The sequence below is a fragment of the Lithobates pipiens genome, unplaced genomic scaffold (assembly GCF_037356315.1).
Source record: "Lithobates pipiens isolate NorthernLeopardFrog02 unplaced genomic scaffold, aLitPip1_a1.2 Scaffold_25, whole genome shotgun sequence".
Lineage (NCBI taxonomy): Eukaryota > Metazoa > Chordata > Amphibia > Anura > Ranidae > Lithobates > Lithobates pipiens.
Window position 1 is genome coordinate 31,168,333 of NW_027507787.1, and position 22,118 is coordinate 31,190,450.

Here is a 22,118-nt window from a genome sequence, read left to right on the forward strand (position 1 = left end):
CCGAATAGTACTTAGACTCCGCACCTCAGGTGAGCCTGTGTCATCTGCCAGGGTGACTGCCTGTGTACCTATCCTGCTGGTTAGTGGTAGTCCTGCAACTGCTATAGCAATTGGTCTTCGAGCCTGGCCTCTGATTATGACAACTAGATACAGAAGATTGGGAGGAAACGTGGGAGTGTCCCTTTTCACAGCTAGTATCTGCTAGAGATTGGTGCAATTCAAAATACTACATCGAGTGTATTACACCCCCATGCGCCTACACAAAATATATCCATCCATCCCAGCTTCTTGCTGGAGATGCGACTCACTCTCAGCGGATTTCATTCATATTTTTTTGAACTGTCCTCAGATTAAAGTCTTTTGGGCCGAGGTCCCCACTTTTATTTTGACTGTCACCACCATTCCTGTGCCATTGTCGGTAGAGGTATGTCTGTTGGGACTTGTAAAACCGCTGGCCCCTCGCCGGGCAAGCAGAACCCTACTAGGATTATTACTTTCTTATGCTCATAGACCTGTAGTACTCCAATGGAAGGCTTAATCCGCAACCTCAATACATTTTTGGAAGAGGTTAGTGATCTTGGCTCTGCCACTATACAAGGCTACTTACCTGTCATGTGACTGTGCTAAGAAATTCCATAAAATATGGGACATCTGGGCAGAATCCCTGTCCACTAATGCAGACTTGATGGACGATTAGTAACACTCTATTAATTACCTGTAATCGCTCAAGTGGCATCTCTGAACTTGTAGGCTTCCTTGGGTTTTTCAGGCAATAGTTATGAAGAGAGGGGGGAATGTAAATGTGTATATGTAACGTGTATTTCATTTCATTTTGTAAATGATTAAAATAAGCTATGTGGAGTATCTGTGGAAATAGAAGAATACTTTAGATAATCTGCACGGCTGGTTGAGCGTACAGTAGGGCTGAAACAACTAATCGATTAATCGATTATGAAATGAATCGATTACTATTTTCATAATCGATTTAATCGGCCAATAATATAGTAGGGTTTAAAAAAAAACTAAAATGAGCCCTTAATAATACAAAAAGAGCAAATAATCGCTACTGTAAATATTATTTTCACAGTTCTAAAGTAAAATAAATAAACCCCTTCCAGTAGTGATTTTCTGCTTTTTTTTTTTTCTATAAAGGGCTTATTTTAGTCTTTTTAACCCCATTATGTTACTAAATGTCTTAGACCTGGTTCACATCTATATGTTTTTTTGTGCTTTTTGCAGAAATGCACTACAGTTCATTTACATGGTTTCCTATGGGACACGTTCAATTCTGTGCTTTTTTTTCAGCCGTTGCGTATTTGGAAAGGGTCAGGGACTTTAAAACGCAAAATGGTGCTTCTTTGGTTTAATATACTTCAATGGAGAAGCTGCAGAAAAGCATGTAATGCGTTTTTGAAGCAATTTTTGTTTTTTAATCTGGCCAAAAAAAAAGCAAATGCAAATTGCAGTAAAATCACGTGCGCAGAAATGCACAGCAAAAAAACACACAGTAAAAAGCACTGCAGAAACAAATCAAAAGCAAACTGCATAGGTGTGTACCGAGCCTTATGCTGGCCACACAAATCAAATTTCAGATGAGAATAGTCAGACGAAAAATCTTTGTACATTTGCTTAATGAAAGAATGTTTGAAATTTTCACTCGTTTTTAACATTCTGTTTTTAAAACAAATGTAATTTCTGAATGAAAATTACTTACACTGTCTGAAAATTCCTTTGACCAAGAAGTTTTCTATTATTTCCATATTTTCCCTTAACTGTGGTTGAAAATGAACGTCAATTTGACCCACTTTTTTTTGTTGTTTAAGGTTGTTATTAACCGATTAATCAATTTAATCTAAACAATAATCGACCAAAGAATTGATTATGAAAATAATCGTTAGTTGCAGCCCTAGCGTACAGTAGTTTAGTTGTTTATTATTATTTTAGTCTTTTGTTTGTGTGTGACCGAGCCTGGGTATGCCCAATGGGCTCTGTATTGTGTTGTGTGTGTGTGTGTTTTTTTTTTTGTTTTTTTTACCCTTTTTGAGATTTGAGATTACAATAAAAACAACTCTTGGAAAATCCCACTATACCTTAAAGTGGTGTTGCCACCAAAAAAATAAAACTACTTAAAATTCGTAAAAAAAAAAAAAAAAAAAAAAATAATTGGTAAAAAAAAAGATTTTTACTCACCTCTAAATACCGGTTGCTAGGGGGTCCCTCGTAGTCTGCCTTCTTCATTGCCCGGGCTGGTGACATCACTTCCCCTCGCGCCGCACATTCACCTGGGACCTGTCATGTGTCCCAGGTGACTGTACGGCGTATCACAGCCGGGTGCCACAGCCGGGTGCCCACAGTATGCATGACGGCGCCGCGAGCGGAGCGGGGAGCGAGGGGGGGCTTCGTTCCCCCGCATCGCTGGACCCTGGGGCAGGTAAGTGTCCGATTATTAAAAGCCAGCAGCTGCAGTATTTGTAGCTGCTGACTTTTAATTTTTTTTTTTTTTAGGGGGTACCCCACTTTAATTTCTTTAAATCAATTTCTAAGTCCAGGCCAGTAGTGGTTAGAAGTTGTCCAACCTGGGACCTGTCCCTGGTGCTTCAAACTCTGGTAGAATTCCCTTTTGAACCCCTAGAGGATATTTAGTTATTTACTTTTAAAAACAATTTTGCTTCACCTCAGTTCGTAGGGTAAGTGAGTTACAGGCCCTTTCAGGGAGCCTTTCCTCACAATTTTTGAGGATCGGGTTGTTTTGAAAACTGATTTCTGCCTAAAGTGGCCAGTACATTCCACAGCTCCCAGGATATTGTACTGCCAACCTTTTGTAGTTCACCAAAGGGCGACCAAAAAATAAAATTTTAGTTTTTTTTAGGCATGAGAAGAATTCTCGTCTACCTTGAGGTCATCAAGACCTTTAGAAAAACAGACACCTTGTTTGTCCTCTTTTCAGGGGCACACAAGGGAAAGAGTGCATCTAAAGCCACCTTGGTTAGATGGATAAAGCAAGCTATTTCTGAAACTTACAAAATTAGAGAAGTTCCTCCGCCTTTTGTCACTGCGCACTCAACAAGAACCTTGTCTGCGTCTTGGGCTAAGAGGGCTGGAGCCTCACTGGAACAAATTTGCAGGGCTACCACATGGTCCAGTTTTTCGACCTTCATTAAACATTATCACCTGGATCTCCTATCTGCTCAGGAGCAGGAGTTTGGTCGTAAGGTCCTTCAGGCAGTTGTCCCTCCCTAGACTGGTAAGTTCTGGCTCATCGTCTCATGGCTGTCCTGGAAGACCCTTAGAGAAAAGCTGAGTTGGACTTGCCGGTAACTCCTTTTTCTGAGAGTCTCCCAGGACAGCTGAATTCCCACCCAGTTTTGTCTTGAAGTTATGTGTATTATGCATATTTTTTACAGGGATGTCCTACGGTTCTCGAGAAGGCTGACATGGGGCCTAGAGGACCGGCCTTTTATCTGGTGGGGGTTAACATGTTTCCTGTCCTGGTAGGAGGAGCCCTAGGTCTCATGGCTGTCCTGGAAGACTCTCAGAAAAGGCATTACCGGTAAGTCTAACTCCAGGTTTTTTACTTTGGAATGGTAAAATGCACTCGTATTCTTCCATGAATTGGTGAATACAGCCCGTGTGTCCAAATCTATTAAGGGAACTTAGTAACAGAAAGCTCATTGTAGCCGAAATCTTCAAACAAGTGTGGCCAAAACTCTGTGTACTCTGCATTCCTGTCACCAAATTCAGCGAAAAGTGGTCTAAAATCCACTGTCGGCTGACGTTACAGAGCCAGTCCAGGCACTACAAGGATCCAGACAATGTCCGGATGTGCCCAGATGCTGCTGAGAGTCTGAGCCAGCCGCTCCCACCCCCTCCCCAACCTGGCAATTCAGTGAGGGCCAGAGAGCCAGAGGACAGAGCTGATCTGTGCCCCAAATGGACCTGAGAACTGAGTAATCAGCAGCCTTTGATCACCCAGTTCTTATCGTAGAGCCGGCGGGGGATGGATGCAGCATCAGATTAATCCTGCAGCCATCTAGGTGAGGTTTCCTTTTGTACGTGAGATCTGTTCTCTTCATTCACAGATCCAACTGGAGAATCTTAACAGCTTCATGGTGGGTCTAATAAGTTAGGTACCATAAGTATAACTTTGTAAAGCAGGTGCCCTCTTTACCTTTCACCTGAAAGCAAATGAACAGCTGGATCAGAGACGGCAGACATATTACAAGAGTGGATCAGAGACCACAGACTTACTGCTTTGCTTGGCACTGCATCAAACAGACCTGCCGCTTCTGCAAATCTTCACTAGTGATGCAGCAGCCCATGAATGAGTTCATGCAATCATTAATATTATCTATCTCACATGCTAAAACACTTAGGTAGGTACCCAGGCCAGCAGCACATTCTTTCCTTGTCTCCTCATCCCCCTCTTCCTCAGCTCTGTGCTTTTTCTTCTCCCACGCTGGGGCAGCCACTGCACTGACTCCCATGCAGGCCCCAGGCCAGACCACCCAGTTCCTCCCTCCTGTGACTGTCCCTGGCTATTGCTGAGGTGCTAAGTCCACTCCAGTGACCAGTGAGTCCACACAGCGCATAACAATTTAACTTGCTCTGCTTCTCAGACACTGACAGACTCAGTCAGTTCCTTGGGCTTGAGGCGAGCTGCCTTCCAGTTGGTTCCTCTGGAGTCTGTCCTGTTTTCTCACCATGACCCGTGCCGCCTGGCATTTCACAGAGAGACTCCCAGCCCATCCCTCAAAGATTACGCCACAATGCACTGAAGGAGTCAGGACGAGAGGGCGGTGCCGTGTCCCGACCGGACCTACACAATCACATACAGCCTAGGTGCGAGGAGAGACTAAGCACCAGTAATGATCGGAGTCATCAGACTTCTCAATAATATAAAAAAAAGTCAGAGGAAACCGCATCCTGGCAGCTGTAGCACGCGTGCCATAGGTTTGCCATCACTGCCTTAGACGATTGGAAGCTGAAGTTCTCCTTCCCAAAGTCTTCTGGGACACATGACAAGCCTGGAAGACGTCAGGACCAGTCACAGAGCACAATGCCACTTGATCCCTAGGTGCATACTGCCCTAAACATTCAAACCAGTAAGTTCACCATCCAGCCACAGCAGCTGTCAGCTCCTCATAGTTTGCTGCTCCTCAGATTGCTGATGACAGGGCTAGACAGAGCACCTGTGCCCTCTGCATCCAGCTAACACCAAAGCCCCATGCACATTGTGTATAGGGCCTTGCACTTCGTACACCTTTTTTTCTTTTGATTTGCCAGGAATGTATTTAGCTGATTTTAAACTGAAATTTGTTGGATTTAAATGAAAACGGATATAGTTTTCCAAAAAATCCTCATCTAATTTTGTTTCTATTATTTTCAGTTTTCCACTTTGTCGCAAAACATAATAGCAAAAACTATAAATTCAATACGTAATCTGTAGTCACTTTTGTACCTTCTAAGCCCTCGTACCCACGGTCGGAGATTCCGACAACCAACGGATTTCCAACGGATTTTGTCCGAAACTGTTGCATACACACAGTCGGACAAAGTTGTCGGAAATTTCGTTACAACGGGACTACGTTCACTCCAGTAGCCAATAGCTTTGGTGTAGGAATTTGATCTGAGCATGCGTGGCACTTTGTCAGATCGGAATTCTCTACACATGATCGGAGTATGTCCGATCGGAGCAGTTTGTCGGAAAATTTTACCAACAAGTTGGATAACTTGGTCTGTCGGATACTCCGACGGAAACAGTCCGATGTAGACCACACACAGTCAGAATATCCGACAAAACGGTCCGATCGGACACATTCCATCAGAATCTCCGACCGTGTGTACAAGGGCTAATAGTAGCATCTGTCAGCTCATACCGAAATCTGGATTTTAAATCCGTTGTACTCCCAACTTCCGTTAAGAGGGTGACTAGATTTGGGCCACATAGTCGTACTGTTTGTGGAGCTATCCTCCTCTACTCACAACAATATATGGACTTACAGTATTACATGCCAATAAAGCTAGCACATAATAGCCCAGAAAACCTCCCCTTCATAAAATACCATTTATAAAATTGGGCATGTTTGCATTGTAATAGGCAGGAACATTAGTTCAAGTAGTTGTAGCAGTGCATCTGACCGCAATTTATGTGTACTGCTTGTAACCACAGACAGGAAGTGAAGGGGGGAGGGGGGGAAGCCTCCTTCAGTAGTGCATAAGAGATAATGACCTGAAAAAAAAAACAGTGTGTAAACTTTGTGTGCAGATTCCAATATAGTGTGAAGCATTTAATGCTGGCATTGAGTTATTTTTGTATGGAAGGTTTAATGACACTTTTAACATATTATATTTTTTAGTGCTGCTATTATTATTATTATTATTATTATTATTATTATTATTATGTTTAATCAGGAAATGCACTTGTCCAATTGATTTTTTTTTTTTTTTTTTTTTTTTTTTTTTTTTTACTGCCAGGCTGGATAACACACTTGAAGAAATCATATTTAAATTAGTGCCAGGACTTCGGGAAAGTAAGTATTGTATTTATACTTTGGGGGGTGTACTGTTTTGTTGTCCAAGACTAATTTTTGGTTACTGTTAAATAGGAGAAGAACAAAAGGAAACTGAATTCTGGAAGAGGAAACATCCAGAAGAAAGTGGAGAAGGTAGATTATGTTGTTCTGTGCTTGTTTTATTGTTCCATAGGAAAACCGTTTTAGATCATTCCCAGCACCAATAAAGCTGAACTCCAGCTTTTACGTTCAGTCTTGCACTAAAATTGCTTACTCTGATCTCACTGCACGATGTGAGCTTCTAAGGCTCCTTTTACATTACCGTGTCTCCAAAGTCGTACGACTTTCAGTGGAACTTTGGATTGTGACTTTGACCTGACTTAACACTCTCTATACCAAAGTGCCAACCAAAGTAGTGCAGGATCCTTTTCTGAAGTCGCAGGGAATTTTTGTAGTGTCTGTGGGAATGGCTCTCATAGGAATACATTGAATTTCACATGTCCTGCAACTTGGGGTCTCACAAGTTTGATCCTAACGCCTAGAATGCCCTTCAAACCTATAGGGGATTTTCCCTTGTCTGACCTTACTCACAAGGTGGCCTTACTTGTTGCTATTACCTCTGCACAAAGGGTCAGCCGTATCCTGCAAGGAGCATTAGTTTTACACAAAGACAAGGGTGTCCTGAGGTCTAAAACCTCCTTTTCTCATTAAAGTGTTTTCACTCCTTTCACATCAACGAGGACATTGTCTTTCCCTCCTTTATATCCTGCTCTAAAACCTCCCAGGGAAGGTTCTCTTTCTCCACTGTCTTGACACAGTATACCCTGTGAGAGTCTGCTTCATTTTTGGTCAATATATTGGGGTCATTGGGTTTGGGAAAACCTTGCATTTTTTTTCGATCCAGTGTAAGCTTGATGACCAGAACATTAGATATGGGCGTGGGTGGCAAGTTCGCCACAGCCCCTCAGACACATGGAGGTGTCTGGGAAAATATTGTGACATTTAGCGGGGGTGTGGTGCCACCTTGTTAGTATTTTGTAGTTTACTTCCGCAGTCCTAGATAAAATTGATAAGATGTGGGTCAGATGGAGTACAGTGTCCTGTTGCTTATCTATGAGAATATATACTCTTTTCCATGCGCCCATATATTGAGGAACTGAGGTAGAGTCCAGATCCAGCAAGGCTTTGTAGACTTCCGATATAAATTTCTGTGGAGATTGGGAGCCTGCTAGAATTTGTTCCACTGACTTGAGGTCTGCCAGGGAGCGGAGGAGTTTTCGCAAGGTTTTGAGCTGGGTGTTTATGTCTCCAACAGTCCTTGAAGGAAGGAGTAGTAGACTGGATGATTTAGCAAAAGGTCTTTATCCCTACGGACGTTGTAACGCGTTGGAGAAGAGCATCAGGTGGTAGCGAGTGCTGAAATTGAGGGACATTCTGACTTGGCGGAAAATGGGAGTGACCAATTAGAGGCATTAAGGGGGAGTTGTATTCCCAACTGTGAGTTCTATGTAGGGAATTCCAAATTGTGATGGTGGACCACGTGACAGGGGAGGTAGAATCTGAGAGATGATGAGTTTCCCAACTGTGAGATTCTATAAGGTATCATCTGAAGAAGGAATAGAACCCTAGGTAGCGCATTCATTTTAATGACACTGATTCTTTTCCAACCATGAGTTTGCTAGATGGTGCCATCTGTGTAGATTTTGTCTAATGGAGTTTAACAGGGGTAGGTAATGGGCCCTAAAAAGGCTGGAAGGATTAGGGGTTATAAAGATTCCTAGATATTTTAAGGTGCGGGGTTGCCAGGCAAAGGGGAATTCCGGTTTTAGTTTGTGGACCTCATTTGTCAGGAGGGAGATATTAAGAATTTCAGATTTGGATAGGTTAATATTGAAATCAGAAATTTCACCAAGTAGTTTAAAGGCTGTCATTAGATTTGGCAGGGAAATTGTTGGCTGTTGGACATGTCATCTGCATAAGCAGCGTATTTGTGTTTTTTTTTTCCCAACTGAGATGCCATGAATGTTGGGGTTTTGACTGATTATTGCTAGGAATGGTTCGAGGGATAGGGCTAATAGGAGAGGAGACAGGGGGCAACCTTGTCTGTTATTGAATAATGAGACTGGTTTACCCAAAGTACTATTTATGCGTATATGAGCTGTAAGTGAATTATACAGGGCCGCTCTCATGCTTAACATGTTGGGGCCTATGCCCATGTGTGTTAGGGTGGACTGGGAATATCTAATGGTAACCCTATCAGATGCCTTCTCAGCATCGTTCAAAAGGAGAGAGTGGGCTGCGTGCATGGGACATAAGTAATATGGTGCGCAGTGCGTTATCCCGTGCTTCTCTGCCCCGGATAAATCCTGTTTGATCTTGGGATACCTAAGTTGGGATTAGGAGTATGAGTCTGTTGGCTAATGCTTTAACGTGAATTTTTGCATCTATATTTAACAGAGATATGGTTTGGGTAAAACAGTGATATGAGCATGTAGTATTTCAGGACACAGGGCATGATCTGTATAATATAGTGTTTTTAATTCTTCCCGCTTTTGGGTAAGTTGGTGTAGGGGGTCTTTGGATATGGACAATTTGTGGTCTCGTTCTAGAGTCTTGATGTCGTGGATAAGTGGACTGTTGGAGGATCCTCTCCTTTTTTCCCTTTGAGCCCAGTTCAGTCAACTTGCCCCTGATGTGAGCTTTATGAGCATCTCAGATCACACCAGGCGTAATGTCGAATTTTCATAAAAATAACAAGATAGATCAACCCCAATCTGTGTCTTATCCACAACATCCTTTAACAGGGAGTCATTAAGTTCCCAGTTTACCTTACGGGGGAGGAGAGGTAGTATCAGGCATATGGTTATTGGGGCATGATCAGATAGTAGGGAAACTTCTATCTTGGCTTGGGATAGTAGGTCCAAGTGATGATGGTCAATGAAGATGTAATCTATCCTGGAGTATGAGTGATATATATGTGAACAATGTGATCAGTCCTTGTCTTTAGGGTGCAGCACTCGCCAAATGTCCATTAGTTGAGCGTCATGTAGATGTTTGCAACTGAGAGTTAAACGTTTTGTGTGAGATGGATGATGTGCCATGCGAGGTGTCAAGTTGGGGTTCAAGTGGGACATTAAAGTCGCCTGCATGATGCAACCTTGAGCAGATTCTTTCAACTTGTGCTAGTTGTCCGATAGGAATGTGGCTTGTCATGGTTGGAAGCATATATGGTAGCAGGGGTGCATTGCATTTTCCCCAGGGTGCCCTTTAGAAAAAGATACCTGCCACAATCATCTCCCAATCTAGAGTCGCATTGAAACGAGATCCCCCCGTAAAAACCAATGGCGACTCCCCGGGATGAACGTCCATAAAACCGTGTTGGATACTCAGGTGAGAATAGTTTAGTGGAGGTAGTGTGGGTGTGGTGAGTCTCTTGAAGGGAAACTATGTCACACTGAAGTCGTTTGAGTTCTCTAAAGAGATTATGTCTTTTACCTGGAGCATATAAGCCCCTCACATTGAGAGAGACAATGTTATCAGTCGCCAAATACACCACAATAAGGCACGCATATAAATGCCATGCAGAGCAGGGAAGTACTGTGGCCTGGGGAACATTACACAAGACTACAAGGTACAGTACAATGGGCCCAGGAAGGAAAGGCCCTTGGGGGAGGGGGGGCGCTCAAAAGAGCTAGGAAGGTCCCCATTTAAAAACGAGAACATTTGGGGTTGCCTCCCGGAGGTAACCTGGGTAACAAGCAAACATTCTCCTTGAGCTAGATACTTAAATACCACTACATTATATCTCTGTGAGGGGAAGTCACAAGAGTAACCTGTCACACTGATGCATAGATTGCGAACAGGTAGCCATTGTTGAGATATAACAAAGAACGATATACAGTTACAGGTATGAATTTGTGATGAAAAGGTATACTATATAAAGCATACTGAACCTGTGGAAAAGGCAGGAGTTGAGGCCAGAGAGATCTAGGCAGAACTTTTCCAGCTCTTCAGGGAAGCGAAGTGTAGCAGTGTGGCCGTCTCTAATGGCAATGAGACAGGCCAGGAAGCCCCATCTATAGGCGATGGCGTTGCAGAGCTTGTCAGTGAGTAGTCGCAGAGCAAGTCTGCCTCTCTTAGGCAAATTCCTTTTTTGCACTTCCCACAAGGAATAAGGTGCTACAAATTGCTTCAGTCTGTCGAGCCTCTTTTGACCCTTTTTTTTTTAGAGACCTGTCGCTGTTTGTAGTTGTGCTGCACACCCCTCAGTTGGACTACTTTATACATCCCATGGTAAAGACTAAACATCCTGTGTCCTGTACTATATGATTAAGAAAAGATTTGTGACTTATCAGTAGAATCTGTTTCATTGAGCAATACAGAACATTGATCTGTTCTTTATGATCTCTCTATTGCTTGCTACAAAACTGAGACCCGCTGGGAGTGAGAGTGGGAGGGGTTCTATAGAGGATGTCCCTGTAGCTTTCTTTTCTTTTCTTTTTTTTTTTTCTTAGCCAGTGTCTAATCACCTGAAGGTAGCTGCATATAACCCATATTTATTCATCATCTATGTCTTTGTATTCAAAGGACACATTTTAAAGCAGATCTTCGCCCACAGAACGCCTCTCGATGATGTGGCACTAGGCACACCTCCCCCCTCCTTTTTATGAATGAAGCGCTATGCCTCCTTGGTTATGTGACTTGCATATCTCAGCAGACACAGTGAGCACTGTGCACGTCATTTGCCTAGGGAAGTGGCGTGCATGGGGGGACAGGGCCGCATTTTTTTTTTTTTTTTTTTTTTTTTACGTGTAGCACTGTCCCCGTAGGGCTTGCTGAGTGATGGCTTCATAGGTCTCTCCCTGGTTACCTGCAGCTGGTTGCTAATGGTTCCCACTTTGGTGCAGAGGGTTTCCCGCTGTTGCCAGGGAAATTTCCACATGGTTGCTAAGGATTTTGCACTGTTGCTAGGGGTTGCCGCTGTTGTTAGGGCTCCTACTTGTTCCACCCCTTATGCCCCATATAAACGATTTTCTGGCAACAAATGTTAGATGTGAGCTTGTTGGTGGAAAGTCCGACCATGTGTATGCTCCATCGAAAATTCGTTTTCGGACTTTCCACCAAAAAATGTTGGCTAGCAGGTTCTCAAATTTTCCGCCAACAAATTGTTGTCGGACTTCCCGATTGTGTGTACACAAGTCCGTCTCACAAAATCCCACGCATGCTCGGAATCAAGTACGAGCCGGAAGCGCTCGGTCTTGTAAAACTAGCGTTCACAATGGAGATATCACATGACTGTTGAACCTCCTTTTTATCGGCTCGCTGTACGTCTTGTACGTCACCACGTTCGTAATTGTTGGCCAACATTTGTGTGACCGTGTGTATGCAAGACAAGTTGGAGCCAACAACCTTCGAACAAAATTCCACGGTTTTGTTGTCGGAAAGTCCAATTGTGTGTACAGGGCATTACTCCCGTTTGCTCATTACTCAAAGACCAGTCCAAAGTATTTGGGTTTTTGTATTTTATTTGGAACTTGGATGGGAGAAGGGATGGGTGGGATACTCCAAGAAGTATTCACAAAGGATGAGGACAACTTACTTGGCCTCATTAGATTAGTAGTAGAAGCCGTCACACTGCTTTGACCATACAGCCACATGTATGGGAGGGGTCTTGCTCTCACTAGCAGCAGACTTTATGAACTAAATCATCTTCAGGACACTCTCCCTTTGCTGACACCCATCCACTGACTCTTCTAGCCAAAGGGGGGAGACCCTCACTCGATATGTTCGCAAAGACACAGGGGAAATATGGAAAGGGGAAGATTTGGCCTTCTCCAATGTAAGGAGGAATCTGTTAGTTTTTTTGGTTTAGCCTGAAGGCTGAACCAAAAAAGATGATAAAAAAAATCAGTGTGTCGCCAGCTTTTTACTTAGAGCCCTTTCACACTGACAGTGCAGTGGCGTCGGTAGTAAAGCGCCGCTAATTTTAGCGGCGCTTTACGGTAGTTTTTGAGATGCTTTTCAGCCACTAGTGGGGTGCTTTTAACCCCCACTGGCGGCCGATGAAGGGCGGTAATAGCGCCCACAAAGCACCACGACGCTTTGCAGGCGCTTTGGCATCGCTGCCCATTGATTTCAATGGACAGGGAAGCTTTAGGAGTAGTCTACAGGTGTAGTGTCCTGCCAGTGCAGAGCCCCAGTGTGAAAACACTCGGGCTTTCACGCTGGGACTGCAGATGAGGCATTTTTCAGTTGCTTTACAGGCGCTATCTTTAGTGCTAAAGCACCTCGAAAATGCCTCCAGTGTTAAAGGGGTCTTTAAGAAAAAGAATTCTGCTCTGTCCTGAGAACTATAAAGTTATTTTACCTACACACTTAGTCTCTGACCCCATTACTTCATTCTTCATTTCTTGATATTATATAACAATGCTACGTATATAGAATTTTTATTAGCCACGAGTACCTGGTTGTCAGGACTGTTCTATGCAGACTGCTGTTTTTGTATTGGCCTGGCTTGTGGTGTTCTTGTGTCCTGGTACAGGATTTACATTGGTGGGTAAAATGCTGACATTGCAGGGAAGTAGTCGGCTTTAATGTAACCAATGTTATGAGATAATAGATTTTATTTAGCAGATCAGGAAGTATTAACTTCCTGAAATGAACTATGAGCATTGAGTGTTCTTTACCCTGCCCACTATAATAATGTGCGAACTTTAGGAAGTGCGAAGTTCCTGGTAAATAACACTTATTTTTCTTTCTCTTTTACAACTCTGCATGAAAGTGAAGTTTTGGCAAATGTGATTGTTAATATACCACCTTTGCTCCAAGTAATGGCTTCTGAACAATAGGCAGGAATGTAACTGCAGAAAGGGATTGGGAACAATGTGTATGATAAAAGGCCAGGATCAGGCCTTGGTAAACACAATGGGCAGATTTATGAAAACAGCATTAGAATGATATGTGGCTGTTGCCATTTGCAGTATGCAACTGGAAAAATAAACATAAAGGACCTCTTTATAATTCTGTTGATTTATGAAATTAGAGATAATATAATACTCAATTCACAAGCATGTGTTGTTATTCCTTAAAGTGGTATTGAACCCACAACCAAAAATGTAATACAGTGGCGGCTGTTGGTTTTTAGTTTGGGGGGGGGCGGCAAGTAACCCCCGCCCCCACTCCCCTGTGGCACCTAAATCCTCCCTCCCCCTGCTGTTTGCTAGTCCACCATCCCTTATCAAATCAGTGGGCAGGGGGACAGGCTGCAGCAGGCATTTTGCAGCACGTCCTTCTGTCCCACCGTGCATCTCCTCCCCTCCTCCTAGGCGTCCAATAGAATCGCCTAACCTTTCAGCCAAACGGATAACACTCACGCTTCCTGATTGGCGATTCAGTGTTAGAAAAGCAAATATTAATTCTCTTTTCTAACACATCTGGATGGAGCGCAGTGCTCCACCCTATTCTGAAGCCTATTAGAGCATATGGCTCTAATCAGGTGCTTCAAAAAAACACCCCCGCCACTGGAATTCAGGTGCCCGGCTTCTGAAAATGAGCCTGAATAGGGGGTGGCAGTGGCGGCCATGTATATTGTTATGCAATACATGAATCTATCCATTATGCATATAGGGGGATGGCGAGGATAGAGGGGGCAGTGCCTGTGCGCCCTTAATGAAATCCCTGTATATTGCAGTTAACCAATCATTAGATGTGGTGGCTGCATTAGCTTTCTTTTTTAGGCTTTATCCCCCTCTGTTTTGACCTGGTGATCTGGCCAGTAGCACACCTCCTGTATTAGAGTGCCAATTCACTGGATGAAGGAGCAACAAAGGCACATTTGGGCAGCAGCATTGTCAGATTAGGGGGAGGGTAGTGTTAGCAACAGTTCAGCTTCAAGTCTTTAGTACATCTAAATCTGCTAGTCATCTTTATAAGCAGTTACAGCAGCAGTTTTTTTCCTTTTGGGAAAAAAGTTTTACATAAAAGCTGATCATTGAAAGCATCCCTGCCAGTGGTAAATGGTTTGTCTCAACCCTCTAACTGCTACTAATGCAGGACAGCTTTTTGGTGTTGAAAAACAACAAACGTACTGCCATGATCACCAGGTGAAAATAAGAGATCCTAAAAAAAGAAAATGAATGCCATCACATCTAAGAATTGCTAAGCTGCAATATAATAAATGTTTGCTTTTTAGGTTTCATACCGCTTGCATTTTTGCAATACATGCTGCATTTTTAAAGTGATACAAAAGTTTTGTTTTTTTCTAATTAAAAATAACAAACATGTTATACTTGCCTGCCCTGTGTAGTGGTTTTGCACAGAGCAGCCCAGATCCTCCTCTTCTCGGGTCCCTCTTCAACTCTCCTGGTCCCTCCCCTCATGTCGAGTGCTCACACAGCAAGCAGCTTGCTATGGGCGCACCTGACCCGAAAGACAAAACTGTAAGGGTTTTGTGCTTTCATCCTTATCCCAGAGTTTTGGGCAGTCACAGAAGATATGCAGTAAGGTGCCTTGTGGGAAAATGTGATGGATGATTACAGAGGTCCTGTACCATCTACCTAAAGAGTTTAAAGCTTCCCTCTTTGTACTTGCATGCCATGGAGGCTTCATGTGTGAAAAGGATAATCTTATCCTTTGGGGATTGAGAGAATGTAGTTCTTAGATCTGCTTTCCAATGCTGTATAAACAGAAGGTCTTGTGGGGCTTCCTGTTTCCACTAATGAAGCATAAAGCCATGATGGGGTATTCCTCACCGGTATTTTGTTGGCACAGGGTTTGCTAAGATGAGGGCGGGCATGGCATAGAAAATCCAAAATATTCAAGAGCGCATTCTCCACTTCTCAGTTATTCATAGGGTGGTGATTAATAGAGAAGTGTAACAACTGAAAGATCCCCTATCGATTAAGGACCTTGAATTGGGGATCATCCTAGCTATTTTTAAAATCTACTGAGCCAAATATAGGAAACATGGGACTAGGACAAGGAGGAAAAGGAAAAACGGAAAACGTGGTCCCTAAAAGTGGATGTAGAGTAATGTGCTGGGATTGATCAATTTGGGAGCCAAGGAAAGCCCTGTATGTCAGGGCTACAAGATTAATTTTTTTTCAGAGTGAGCTTTAACTTAAAGCTTGTTGCCAAATTCATAGACTTGCCTTAAAGGCCAGTTTAGGGAGTTTTAGGGAGTTTAAGACCCCTTTCACACCACACCGCCCTTTGCGTCGGCGGTAAAACGCCGCTATTTTTAGCGGCGTTTTACTTCCGGATTTGCGGCGCATTTCGGCCGCTAGTGGGGCGCTTTTACTCTCCGCTAGCGGCCGCGAAAGGGTTAAAACCGGCGGCAATACACCGCAATAGCGGCGTTTTGCCGGCGGCATTACAGCGCTGCCCTATTGATTTCAATGGGGAGCAGCAGCGGAGGAGCGGTAAACACACCGCTCCTTCACCGCTCCAAAGAAGCTGCTGGCAGGACTTTTTTCTGACGTCCTGCCAGCGCACCGCTGTAGTGTGAAAGCCCTCGGGCTTTCACACTACACATAATGGTGCAGCTTCTTTAGGGCGGATTGCAGGCGCTATTTCTAACGATATAGCGCCTGCAAAACGCTCTGGTGTGAAAGGGGTGTAAATGAAGTTCTTGTTAGATTTGATTTTTATAAGTCAGGTCTTGTAAATGCGTTTCATTCAACTTCCATCTCCACGTATGTGGTGAAGAGTTAATTTGCATAATTATTTAATTCTCCTTATGCAACATCACACCGTTTACATGTTGTCATAATAAACTGGGATATGAAGGTTTGAAGATAATGTTAAAAGGACTTAATTAAAAGTTGTTTTTAATACTTTTCTTTAACAGATGGATACCCAAACAATAAAAGGCTTAAGGATGATGAAGAGGAAAATGATCAAAACAAAGACTACCACAGAAGCGACCCCCAGATTGCTATATGTCTTGATTGCCTTCGGAATAATGGCCAGTCTGGGGATAACGTAGTAAAGGTAACTGCAGTTAATTACTAATGTTCTCCAGTACCCAGCCTTCCAGCAGCTGTCCAACCGATGGGTGTGTTCAGCCATCCTTTTCCTCCCGGTGGCATTTCCAAAAATCTAATGAAGAAAGGCTGAAATAAAGTGAAAACAGTAATTTCTGTCTGGAAGCCATAAGAGGTGCTAATTAAAAAAAAAAAAAATCCAGAATCACAAATGTAGATTGCATATGGAAGGTACTATGCTATCAGGTTTGGGATCATTTGTGTGTGGAGAATACATAAAATAAACAAACTAAAAGTTCAGTTCAGCTTTAAAAAATAGGAAATCGCTTTGAAAAACACCTAACCACCCCCCCCCCCCCCTGCATTTCCGGCTGTAGCAATCTTGAGTTAGGGTAGATGATGTACAGTGAGGGGAAAAAAGTACTTGATCCCCAGCTGGTTTTGTACTTTTTCCCACTGACAGAGAAATGATCAGTCTATAATTTTAATGGTAGGTTTATTTTAACAGTGAGAGACAGAATAACAACAAATATATTCAGAAAAACACATTTCAAAAAGTTATAAATTGATTTGCATTTTAATGAATTAAGTATTTGATCCGCTATCAGTAAGCAAGATTTCTGGCTCCCAGATGTCTTCTATACAGGTAACCAGCTAAGAACAAACTCAGCTTGTTCCCCTTCCACAAAAGCAATCAATCGGATTCCAATCTCTCCACCATGGCCAAGACCGAAGAGCTGTCCAAGGATGTCAGATACAAGATTGTAGACCTACATAAGGCTGGAATAGGCTACAAAACCATTGCCAAGCAGCTTGGTGAGAGGGTGGCAACAGTTTGTGTGATTATTCGCAAATGGATAAAACACAAAATATTTGTCAATCTCTTGGGTCTGGGGCTCCATGCAATATCTCACCTCGTGAATTTTCAATGATCATGAGAATGGTGAGGAATAAGCCCAGAACTACACGGGAGAATCGTGTTAATGATCTCAAGGCAGCTGGGACCATAGTCACCAAGAAAACAATTGGTAATACACTACGCCGTGAAGAACTGAAATCTGCAGCACCCGCAAGGTCCCCTTGTTTAAAAAAGCACATGTATAGGTCCGTCCTAAGTTTGCTAATGAACATCTGAATGATTCAGAGGAGAACTGGGTGCAAGTGTTGTGGTCAGATGAGACCAAAATCGAGCTCTTTGGCATCAACTCAACTAGCCATGTTTGGAGGAGGAGGAATGCTGCTTATGACCCTAAGAACACCATCAAATATGGAGGTGGTTTGGGGTGTTTTTCTGCTAAGGGGACAACTTCACCGCATCAAAGGGACGATGGACAGGGCCATGTACTGTCAAATCTTGGATGAGAACCTCCTTCCCTTAGCCAGGACATTGAAAATGGGGCTGTGGATGGGGTATTCCAGCATGACAATAACCCAAAACACACAGCCAAGGCAACAAAGGAGTGGCTCAAGAAGAAGCACATTAAGGTCCTGGAGTGTCCTAACAAGTCGCTAGACCTTAATCCCATAGAAAATATGTGAAGGGGGCTGAATGTTTGAGTTGCCAAACGTCAGCCTCAAAACTTTAATGATTGGAGAGGATCTACATACCGGAGTGGGACAAAGTCCCTCCTGAGATGTGTGCAAACCTGGTGGCCAACTACAAGAAGCATCTGACCTCTGTGATTGCCAACAAGGGTTTTGCCACCAAGTACCAAGTCTTGCAAAGGGGTCAAATACTAATTTCAAAAATTAAAATACAAATCGATTTATAACTTTTTTGAAATGCGTTTTTCTTAAATATTTTTGTTGTTATTTTGTCTCTCACTGTTAAAATAACCAATAAACTTTTATAAACTGATAATTTCTTTGTCAGTAGGAAAATGTACAAAATCAGCAGGGGATCAAATACTGTGGGTGTGCTTAACTGAGAAAACCCCTCCTCAAAACTCCTGGGGTGTATGACAATATTTGCCTAGACCTAGAAACCAGGTAGTAACTGAAGAAATGTAAAATAAAAAGTTTAAAACAAGTAATTATGATATACTCTCATATCTACCACATTTATCGGCATATAACATGCACCCCAAGTTTAGGAGGGAATTTTAAGGAAAAAAACTTACATTTAAATGCCCATCAATGCAGCCTTATCAGTGTCTATCTGCAGCCTTGTCCATCATTGCAGCCTTGCCCAGTGTCTTTGCAGCATTGCTAGTCTCTTTGCAGCATTGCCCTGATTTAAAATTGGCACCAATCTCCGCTGACTGAGCGGAGAGGAGCGAGCAGAGCCGAGATACACAAAGCCGAGTGTACTTCGGCTAGACTCGGCTCTGCTCACAGTCCCATCCATCTCCACTGATTGCATTAGGAGAGGAGCGAGCATCGCCGACATACAGAAAGCTGAGTATACTTCGGCTGGACTCGGCTCTGCTCACAGTCAAGGGTGGGACTGAGAGGAGCTGAGCCTAGCCGAAGTACACTCGGCTTTCTGTATGTCCGCGGCACTCGCTCCTCTCGCAATCAGTGGAGGTAGGCAGGACTGCAAGAGGAGACGAGTCTAGCCGAAGTACACTTGGCTTTGCGTATCTCGGCTCCGCTCACTCCTTTCCTCACAATCAGTGGGAGATCGGCGAGGATCGGCGTATAACGCGCACCCACGATTTTCCTCTGATTTTAATATGCAGATAAATACGGTATTTACTAATGCTAGCAGCATAAGTATTTACAAGTGTCAATGTTTGAGAGGGTGAAGTTCTGCTTTAACTGCAGTGCTCTGGTTCAGGGCTTCATGACTTAGGCCCCTTTTAACACTGAGGCGCTTCTAAACTGGCAGTAAAACACTGAGCACTTTTGTAGAGCTTTTCAGGTGCTTTTGAAGAGCTTGCCATTCATTTCAATGGAGAGGGGCATTTTTTCACCGCCCTGCCAGTGCACTGCCCCAATGTGAAAGCATTCATAGATTTTAATGGAAAAGGGTTTTCGTGAGCTTTTCAGGAGCTTTTTTTTAGCGTGAAAGCGCCTGAAAAGCACCTCAGTGTGAAAGGGGTCTTAAAGTAACAGCAGCAGCAGTGCGTTTAAGATATTGACATCTCCAGAGTCTTCACCCTAAGACACCTTTCACACTGAAGGCGTTTTTCAGGCGCTAAAGGGCTAAAAATAGCGCCTGAAAAATGCCTCCCCTGCAGCCCCAGTGTGACAGCCTGAGTGCTTTCACACTGGAGTGGTGTGTTTTGTAGGACGTTGGAAAAAGAAAAAGTCCTGCAAGCAGCATCTTTGGAGCAGTTTAGGAGTAGCGTATACACCGCTCTTCCACCGCCCCTGCCTATTAAAATGAATGGGCACCCCTGCTTAAGCACCTGCAAAGAACTTTGGCAGCGGCACTTTTCAGGCACATAATTATTTTCCCCACTGTATGTACATGGGATCTGCCGCTTTTGCAAATTATGTGTGCATGCCCTGCTTTCTGCTGTGTGCTGCTACGCAATGGTTGAATGAAACCTCTCTTTTGCACTATGATGGTTTGTGAATCAGCTGAATCACAGACAGCAATTCACTCAATGTGTGTACATGAATGACATATAGGTTGTGCTAAAGCATTGTGTAACATCAGGGCCGCCTTTAATATTAATTGGACCCTGGGCAAAACTTTTCTTGGGGCCCCCCCCAATGCAGTTTTGCTATCCACCAGCTCCGAAACATACAATAAATAGCAGCTAGACTCAAAATTAGTTTACTGAATCAGATCAGGCAGCTATTGTGATTAGTTGCCAGAGGTTACAGTGTATCATTACCGCTCACTGCCTGGTTTCTGGCCGCACACATTACGGGTCACTGATTAGTTGCTAGAGGTTACAGTATATGATTTCTGCTTGTTGATTGGTTAACAGTGATAACTGTGGATATGACCTCGGGGGGCCTGATATACCTATCAATGCCGCCGAATGCCCCTATTTACATATGAATGGCGCCGCTATTTACATATGAATGCCAGTAATTCACATGTAAACACAGGGTCTGCAGATGAGTCATCTTTACACAACAATAGGGCAGAGCTGGGCAGCATTAGTAGCAGCACTTCACACTGAGATATTGGGACACAGCACAGGAATAAAACCTCAAGGAATGAGTACAATTAAACCAGGATAGTTGGCAAGTATGAGGCAGCTGCTTTGGGCCCACAACAATGACAGGGCCCAGGGCAGCTGCCCCTTTTGCCCTGCCTTAAAAACGGCCCTGTGTAACATAAGCAATTGCCGTTTTTTACAATAAAATAATTATCACCTTTTCAATCCTTGGTTGCATCTCTCTCTGGTGCTGCTGATCTTCTGCAGCCACTTTGTTTTACATACATATACTCCTGGGATGGCTACATGGCTTTCTCATGGTGAGTTTCCGGATTGTGATACAACTGGACCATGTTGTCATATTGTGTATTTAGTAGTGTGTATTTTATAACAGAAGCCTGGGTGACAACGCAGAAACACTATTAGGAGACGGGGAGAGAGCACTGTGCCTATAAAACAGAAAGTGCTGCTACAAGAGCCTTCACAGTAAAATTGCGTGTATTATTTTAATGATAAATATTCAAATTACTTCTAAAATTACACTGACATGTTAAAAGCTTGAGATTTTAGTTGGGGGGGTCATCTAAACTTGAAGCATTTAGGCGGAGTAACTGTAGTAGCCAATCCAGCCTGTGTGGAATTTACAAACCTCTGTGTAGCCTCCCTGGCAGTATTCCCGAGCCAGACTCTGGATCGCATCGCTGGATCCATGGAGGGGGTTACTTACCTTGTCCCCTGGATCCAGCGATGTCTCCCTGCTGTGATCAGCGAAGCCGCTGTGTCTCGCTTGATCTGTGACAGCGCTGGACTCCGTTCCTTGCGAGCGTTGTGAAGCACGGGGAGGGAGTTCAGCGCCAAATTCAAAAAGTAAAAAACAGTATAGATACAGTAATCTTACAGATTACAGTACTGTATCAAATAATTACACATCCCCTTTGTCCCTAGTGGTTTGTCCAGTGTCCTGCATGCAGTTTTATATTATAAATAATGTCCTTTATGCCAGGAAACTGGAGATTGTCCATAGCAACCAAAAAATGTCAGTTTACATCAAAAGTGGTTATAGACCAGCTAGAAAAAGGCGATAATAAATTAGAATCGCTCGCAGAATTGAGCGATAGTAATTTGTGGGGAAATTCATCATCAAACACTAAAAGTAATGACAGCGACAATTCTGCAACTCAGCATATTTCAGTGTTTTTGATTTGATTACATTATTAAATCATTTTTATATATATACTATAATTCATGATTTCATATTTAAAATGTTATCATACCCGGGATGTCTATTAGACTCTTGTTTGGATGGATTTAAGTGAATTATTACAGGCCTACAATATAAAACCCCAAATTTCCATGCAAAATAATTGTACCGCTTTCAGCACCTAAAATCTGAAATAATCATACTGCCAGGGAGGTTAATAACATACAGAGCAATGAATAGCTTATCAAAATCATCCAAAATTATTTTTAATTTAAATATTGCAATGAGATCAGTTAGTGCAGGGGTAGCCAAACTTTGAGGTATGGAGATCTACTTGAGTTACACTGATGAAGTGTAATAA

General features: G+C 43.1%; 1 protein-coding gene across 7 annotated transcripts in view; it reads left to right on the forward strand.

Moving 5' to 3' along the window:
* The window catches only part of PCGF5 (polycomb group ring finger 5), a 104,179-nt gene that overhangs the window by 63,680 nt on the left and 18,381 nt on the right, over positions 1 to 22,118 (forward strand). For all 7 annotated transcript variants that reach the window (XR_013262726.1, XM_077454214.1, XM_077454213.1 and 4 more), the window contains 3 exons: positions 6,475 to 6,530; positions 6,606 to 6,665; positions 16,360 to 16,502. Coding sequence is in view for 6 of the 7 variants with exons in the window: in XM_077454214.1 (XP_077310340.1) it covers positions 6,475 to 6,530; positions 6,606 to 6,665; positions 16,360 to 16,502 (259 nt within the window). In the remaining variant the exon portion in view is untranslated. The remainder of the gene's footprint in view (positions 1 to 6,474; positions 6,531 to 6,605; positions 6,666 to 16,359; positions 16,503 to 22,118) is intronic.